Genomic DNA, 7,983 nt, shown 5'->3' with positions numbered 1-7,983 from the left:
GCGGCGCGTAGCGCCGCCAAATTTTGCATACCTGTTCTCACAACTTTTGCACACCTTGAGTAAAAATTTTGACCCCAGGTGACCTATGGTCAGGTCACCAGGTCAGGTCAAGTGACCCTACCTCGAAACGTAAATTTCGAAGTTTGCAATCCCACCAAGCCCACAGTTGTTGAGATATGATCTTGAAACCCACAGGAAATAGTAAAGTCATCACGAGCTACAACTTGTATATCTCGGAATTTTTATATCGATGACCTAAGGTCAGGTCATTTTTGCGACCGGCCCATTATAAGTCAATGGGAGAAATTTCAACTTACTCTGAATGCCATCCTATGACTTCAATACGCTCAGGATCATAGTATTACAGGTCCCTGTTGGTGATTTCACCGAAACATATCACTTATAACCTTTGGAAGGTGATCTCCAGGTCATCTTAGGTCACCTGAGGTCACCAGCGGTTTTTCTTCAATAACTTGAGATTGAGTAGAGATAGAGACTCCGTTCGACGTTTATCGTGTTTTTCTCGTCAATGCGGATCGAATGATATGCAACATGACCTATTTCGGTCAGGTCATGACCTTGACCTGAGGTCAAATTTTCAACTTGACCTTTCGAGGTCATATTATATATCATTCGATGCGCCTTGACGAGCTAAGAACGATGGCGTTCGAATCGATCCTCTGTCTTGTGTGCAAGACAAGTTATTCAAGAAAAACTACCGCGAAATTCCTGTTGTGAAAATCGTAACATTTTGTCTTCGGTGACCTCTGGTGACCTCGTTTTTGACCTGACCCAAAAATGATCTTAGTATTTCTTGTCGATCTCATCTTAACCTATCCAACGCCGTTTACCGCTTGTCGCTACGTTGCGCCGTTTTCAAGATCTCAGGGGGGGTTGTTTTCAACCCCCCCCCCCTGCAGTTCGTGTTCGGCTCAGACCCGCTGCAGTGCGCGTGTTAAGGATGTCGGGACTGAGATGATGGCGAATTTTATACAGACATATAAGGATGGAATTGCACTTTTTGACAACGTTGGAGATGTGGTTTTCCCAGGATAAGGTGGGGTCTAGGGTCACTCCCAGCATCTTCACAAATGGCGAGGGTGTTAGTAAGTAGCCTGGCAGGTTAAGGTGGAAGGATGAGGTTTTCTTAAGGTTTTGGGCAGTGCCGACAAGGAGCAGAGTGGAGCGGATGGGTTCATTTTTAAGGAGTTGGATGTGAAGTAGGAGAGGACAGCACGGAGGGTATCCTCCTGTCGGGATTTAAGGATGGATAGATCTTTAGGACGGGCCGAGTCAAGTAATTGGGTGTCGTCGGCGTAGGAGATGAGGCGACCGTGAGGAAGATAGGATGGAAGGTCATTTGTGAAGATGCTGAAGAGGATGGGACCGACTAGGGAACCTTGCGGAACCCCATGGGAAAGAGGCAAGGACAAGGAACCACCTCTCACCACCTGCCGTCGACCAGTCAGGTAGCTACGAAACCATCTAGGATCAATACCATACCATACCAGATCACAGTGGCACAGCTCCGCGTGAGCTGCTCCCCACTCACCGGAGACACCCGATTCCGACTTGGTCCGGCCGAGTCTGACGAGAAAGTCCGTTGCGACGAACCGGACTCGGCCAAACACCTGTTGGTCGACTACCCCGCCTACCAGGGGCCACGGACCCGCCCGTGGGGCCCTTTGCCGACGCTGAGGGAGATCCTTTCCACCGAGGCTGGACTCATCCGGGACTTCCTGGTGGAGACGGGCCAGGTCACACGAGATGACATGCTGAAGAAGAAGAAGAAGAAGAAGCACCGCCCAGAGGATGCCACGGAGTCGGTGTTTTCAGAAGACGAATCTGAGTCGCTTCCCGTCTCCGCCTCCACCCCGCCCGCTTCTCAAAATCGGGCAGTTTTTTCTTTAGTTTCAGTAGCAATGCTCGATTTAATTCATTGAGCACAATAAAAACAGTAATTGGACACTCTAATGACATGCTCTTTGCAACAACCAGCCTTAGAAGCGCTCAAAAGCATCATTTTCAGCGGTAGTTATTTTGCATTATTACCTGCTGCAATACTTGGTGTTACTCGCAGTGCTGGGCGACGCTCAGCATTGGAGACTGCAACGCCGGGCGCCAAAACTTTGAACGGCTGGCGCCGCACGAATTTTAATTTTGGTGGACTCGGATATGGATGAAAATTCATTATTGATCAATGTGCCAAGGAAAAACCTTACGGCGTTTGATTCTGCGAGAATCACCCCCTCGATGACACACCCTAGTATATATGTAAATAGGTATGTAGAGCACGTGAGTAATTGAGTGACCTCTTATCTCTCCCCCTCCCCCCTATCTACAGCTGCACCGTCGTACCGTCCAGGACGACCAGTTCGGAGTCGGTGAGCCTCTCAACGAGACGGAGTTCGGAGTTGGTATGGTGGTCAGAGGCCGGCACTGGCTGGTAGCCAGTGCCGTCGGAGACGCTCCCCGACTTCACCGGGACCTGGCCGAACAGATGTTCATGGCGCCGCAGCTGACGTTCGCCAGCGCCAACGGCATGACGCTGGACATGTGGAACAGTGACACGGTGGTCAAACAGGTGAGGGAAGACTGGGGAAGCATTTATTTATTTATTCATTAAATTATAGTGCTTGAACATCAGAGAATATGATGTTGAAGTAAGATACTCTGGGAAAAGATTGGGGAGATATGAAAGCTGGATTTGAAGAATATGACGGATGATATGGTTTTATTGCAATTGGGAGTTGAAGCTGGTACATAGAACGATGATGTTTGATCTAAGGCAATTCTGGAACATACGAAAGAAAGAATAAGTTAAAACCGGTATATCGACATGCGGAATACCAAGCTTCTAGGCATACAATTCCCAATCTCTGTTCTGACCCCGTACCGCCAGCTTCACCCAGCCTTCCCTCTCCGTTCTAGTTCACCGGTATGAAGCCGCTGCCCGCCAACGTTCACCTCCTGACACTGGAGATGTACAAACCAGACCGGCTGCTGCTGCGGCTGGAGCACCAGTTCGAAACCGGGGAGGATGTCGAGCTCAGTCTGCCGGTCGATGTCAACATTCAGGTCAGTGCCGAGGTCGGGGAAGGTAGGTGGTGTGAGACGTTTATTTAGTTCAGTTTTCCTGTCGATGTCAACATTCAGGTCAGTGCCGAGGTCGGGGAAGGTAGGTGGTGTGAGACGTTTATTTAGTTCAGTTTTCCTGTCGATGTCAACATTCAGGTCAGTGCCGAGGTCGGGGGAGGTAGGTGGTGTGAGACGTTTATTTAGTTCAGTTTTCCTGTCGATGTCAACATTCAGGTCAGTGCCGAGGTCGGGGAAGGTAGGTGGTGTGAGACGTTTATTTAGTTCAGTTTTCCTGTCGATGTCAACATTCAGGTCAGTGCAGGGGGTGGGGGAGGTAGGTGGTGTGAGACGTTTATTTAGTTCAGTTTTCCTGTCGATGTCAACATTCAGGTCAGTGCCGAGGTCGGGGAAGGTAGGTGGTGTGAGACGTTTATTTAGTTCAGTTTTCCTGTCGATGTCAACATTCAGGTCAGTGCAGGGGGTGGGGGAGGTAGGTGGTGTGAGACGTTTATTTAGTTCAGTTTTCCTGTCGATGTCAACATTCAGGTGAGTGCCGAGGTCGGGGAAGGTAGGTGGTGTGAGACGTTTATTTAGTTCAGTTTTCCTGTCGATGTCAACATTCAGGTCAGTGCCGAGGTCGGGGAAGGTAGGTGGTGTGAGACGTTTATTTAGTTCAGTTTTCCTGTCGATGTCAACATTCAGGTCAGTGCCGAGGTCGGGGAAGGTAGGTGGTGTGAGACGTTTATTTAGTTCAGTTTTCCTGTCGATGTCAACATTCAGGTCAGTGCCGAGGTCGGGGAAGGTAGGTGGTGTGAGACGTTTATTTAGTTCAGTTTTCCTGTCGATGTCAACATTCAGGTCAGTGCCGAGGTCGGGGAAGGTAGGTGGTGTGAGACGTTTATTTAGTTTATTTCTCCTGTCGATGTCAACATTCAGGTCAGTGAGTGCTGGGGTCGGGGAAGGTAGGTGGTGTAATGTAAGACGTTTATTTAGTTCAGTTTTCCTGTCGATGTCAACATTCAGGTCAGTGAGTGCTGGGGTCGGGGAAGGTAGGTGGTGTAATCTAAGACATTTATTTAGTTTATTTCTCCTGTCGATGTCAACATTCAGGTCAGTGAGTGCTGGGGTCGGGGAAGGTAGGTGGTGTAAGACATTTATTTAGTTTATTTCTCCTGTCGATGTCAACATTCAGGTCAGTGGATCGGGGCCGGGGAAGGTACCGGGATGGGAAGTCTCGAAGCCTAACGCATTGTGTCTGGACCTCGAGTGGGAAGTTGTGGTTAGGGTGGAAAGTTGGAAATGTATTGATCAAGTGGTCACCGCCTGTGAGCAATGCTGAGCTTCTTTTAATGGGTTTCCGTTTATACAAGTCACTAAATCGTTAATTGCAGTCCATAGATGCTTCACGCCATGCCCTTATTACCGGTCTATTCATCTGGACCGTTCATTCGTTTGCATACTTAGTTATTCACCTTTGTTCACTCTTGTTCACTTGTTTGTACGATCACGCATTCATTTGCCCATCGGTTCACCAGTTTATCTCTTCATATATCAACTGATCATGCGTCAATTTGCTCATCTGTTACCTTATTGACATGTTCACCTGCTCATCTGGTCACCCCCCTCCAGGACCTGTTCACGACCCTCAACATCACCTCAGTCGTCGAGTACGGTCTGTCTGCCGACCGGCCTCTGAGTGACATCAACCGCTTCCACTGGGACCACGACAAGTCCAACAGCATGCCGAAAAACTTCCGCCGCACGGCTCAGGAGACCTACAGGAACACAGAGGCCGAGGCCGACCCGCTGACGGTCAGTTCCGCCATGTTGCTACAGTCCTGTTTGTCTGGCGGTAGTGGCGTGAGATTGCGAGATTTTTGGTCTTTTTGGTTAGTTGGTTACATCAAGTGTTTTATTCTATTTTCACCAACTATTTAGCTCAACTACATATCTATAGTCTATTTAAACTCAGCTTATATTTAAAAGGAAAACCACACAGGGCTCGAGCCTCGACGTGATCCAGAAGGTCGACTTATCGTAAATGAGTTGTCTAAAACGTGTGTAATGTAATTGCTAGCATGCTGTGTGCTCAAAGACGGCAACTCTGCTAGAGCGGCATCTACGTATTAGTGTAGTACCAATGAATGTAAGATAACGTATGACAGGTACCTTATATTTTATTTTACTTTATTCGTGTATCTAGTTCATGAAATCAACTTCAACGTCAGTTTATGTTGAAAATATGCTATCAATTTTTCGGAAAATCAACGGCTATATTTTAATATTTTTATTTTATTATTTTATTCATTTCACTACTCCGCAGCCTTTAGCTCAAGCCATGGAGTGCTGTGACTACAACCCGACTCTGACAACCGGCCGACCTCTGCGTGTTCCACAGGTCACACTGAACCCCATGGAGATCCGTACGTTTGTGGCAACCTACACCAGCCCGTACCCGCTACCGACTCCTCCTGGAGACACCCAGCAATGACCTACAGGTCACAACGCGCCCAGAGGGTCGTCACCTGACCCGGCACGAGGTCAGCTCTGCCCCATCGTGCTAAGTAGACGCTAGAAAGCAGCGCTTGGCAACTGTAGATCGAGTATGCTAGAAGTTTATTGATCGTGCTTTCTGCTTGATATAATGGCGGGTAAAAGCACACAGCTTGCGTGTAATCCAGCTGATTTGGTGTACATATATACTTGAGCTCGAGCTCAGTGCCAATGGTCAATGTTTGGCGGTCCCGGGGATTGTCGTGGTTGCGCCGGGGCCTTCGGGGACCGAGTCGCTGTATTTCCCCGTTGCCATGGTGATTTGTGCGTGTTCGTGTTTATTGCTGGGGTCCGCCCTGCCCAGCGGAGGTGCGGCAGGGACCTTTGCGTGATGTCGTGAGACGTTCAAATACAAACGCCCGCTGGAAGAGTTGGTGTGGTAGCGGTGTTTGCGTGAGTTATTGTCGACGGTACGCAAGGAAACGCGTGAAACAGAATGGTCGTACAAATGTTCACTTAAACATGAATCAGTAGAGGTGACTTGTGTGGGTAGTTAAACGCTTTTCACGCATTTCACCTTGTAATATAATTATATGAGGCACGTGTTTGGGGAAGCAAATACACAGGGAATTTTTGGCACCTATTGTAAAAGCTTATGGCAAGTTACTGTAGGTCAGATGGCCTGGTCAGATAGAAAAAAACGGACTCAGTGTTTGTGACTCATTACTATTAGTCTTTTATTATAAAGTTACTCATTATTATAAAGTGTTTGTGATCTAATCCACTTCGCAGTTCATGTCATATGCAGATTATAAACTCTGTCTTCATTACTGGTGCTTCGTACTGCTAAACCAAGACTGAGGAGAGAAATTTCGGTCCCCTTGTGGAATTTCAGTCCCTCATTCCCGTACACGTGAGGGTAGTTCTAGTTCCGGCGGCCCTCTGCCATATTTACACTGCTGCTGAAACGATTTCGAACTTCAAATGGCATAAGGCTGCCCCACCATGATTTATTAGAATACTTGTGTAACGTCAAACTTTTCTGATTCATCGGTGACATTTGATCTAGACATCGAACTGTTCATGCAAGAATGTTAACCTGTAGCACGTCAACGGCATCATGTATTCAAAAAAAAAGTTAATTGATAACTGCTCACAAGATATCTATGCTGCTCATGTCCAGTTCATGCAAAGTGGTATACCGACATCACATGTCATCCTCTGACTCTATTTTTTAACAATTGAGCTACAATCGTACATGCCTACCAACAATGCAACCACCAATAACACATACTACAACAGTACACAAAATATATAAAAAATGCTGAAGATAACACTTGACTAGCGCACCAACTAAAAGTGAAAAAAAAAACAATGCGAAAGTCACAGCTTCCATAACCAGTATAACGCCTTTTGGGGCGACTAACGGAGCGAGCGAGAGGGTGGGCCTTGCACGTGCGAAATTGCGAGGGGGTACCCCCAACTAACTTGTGCACGGCACCCTACTAACCGGTCTCTAGCGATGTGCCAAATTTGAGCACAATCGGCCCAGCCGTTCTCGAGATCTGGAAGCGGCACCCTGCACGTGCGCACGTGCAAAATGGGGCCCAACTGACTTTTGCACGGCACCCTACTAACCGGTCCCTAACCATGTGCCAAATTTGAGCGCCATCGGTCCAGCCGTTCTCGAGATCTGGAATCGACCCCTGCACGTGCGCACGTGCAGCAGCGCCCCAACTCTGGCACATGGATATGCAGTGCCTAGTGGGTGCCTACCTACATGCCAACTTTCAGCGCAATCGGCCAAGTAGTTACCGAGATATTGCAACAATTACAAAACGGACACCTCTTCGTTTTGCACGTGGCACGTGCATAAGGGGTCACCCACATGCATCGGGAATAGTCCAATACTTGGTAGAAGGAATGAAGCTATCCTACAAAAATTACCGCATGTAAATCGGTCAAGTGGTTGCTGAGATATAAGCCTCGCAAAAGCGTGACCACGGCCGGCCGGCCGGCCGGCCGGCCGCTCATACTCAGAAATTTCCGTTAATCTAAGGAAAGACTACGCTCGCTTCGCTCGCTCCGTAATCATCCCTTACATGCGCTTCCGACCGATTGTTGTATGGAAATTTATCGCGGTCTCATCGGGTGACACGATAATTTTTGAATCTATCCTCATCCTTTGATGAAAGCCTTGCTCATCATCTTCAGGTTTCCGCTGAGGTTTTTCGCCGCCAGAAATGGCTTGCAGTACTGAAGGAATTGGGTGCGGACCCATGCCTCATTGGTGCATCCTTTGCACTTCGAGATGCAAACTCCGAGCCCGGGCTCCCCTTATCTCAACACAGGCACGATTGTTGCTGGCTAAAACAGCACTTGTCGTAGCTTAGTTATCAAGGGGTCGTTCCT

General features: G+C 48.1%; 2 protein-coding genes across 2 annotated transcripts; both read left to right on the top strand.

Moving 5' to 3' along the window:
* The first annotated feature begins 2,324 nt into the window (after positions 1 to 2,324).
* LOC122372539 (lysosomal alpha-mannosidase-like) lies at positions 2,325 to 6,001 on the top strand. The gene is made up of 4 exons (XM_043349825.1): positions 2,325 to 2,584; positions 2,932 to 3,078; positions 4,708 to 4,890; positions 5,477 to 6,001. Exons 1-4 carry the CDS (start codon positions 2,420 to 2,422, stop codon positions 5,567 to 5,569), a joined length of 588 nt encoding a protein of 195 aa, XP_043205760.1. The 5' UTR covers positions 2,325 to 2,419; the 3' UTR covers positions 5,570 to 6,001.
* Positions 3,085 to 4,463, top strand: LOC122372538. Its single transcript, XM_043349823.1, has 2 exons — positions 3,085 to 3,546; positions 3,703 to 4,463. The coding sequence occupies exons 1-2, from the start codon at positions 3,143 to 3,145 to the stop codon at positions 4,238 to 4,240; spliced, it is 942 nt and encodes a 313-aa protein (XP_043205758.1). The 5' UTR covers positions 3,085 to 3,142; the 3' UTR covers positions 4,241 to 4,463.
* Positions 6,002 to 7,983: the final 1,982 nt, after the last annotated feature.

Source organism: Amphibalanus amphitrite, unplaced genomic scaffold (genome assembly GCF_019059575.1).
Source record: "Amphibalanus amphitrite isolate SeventyFive unplaced genomic scaffold, NRLGWU_Aamphi_draft 001370F_arrow, whole genome shotgun sequence".
In the NCBI taxonomy this organism is placed as follows: domain Eukaryota; kingdom Metazoa; phylum Arthropoda; class Thecostraca; order Balanomorpha; family Balanidae; genus Amphibalanus; species Amphibalanus amphitrite.
Note: the sequence above shows the minus strand (reverse complement) of the source record. Positions and strands in the feature narration are given on the sequence as shown.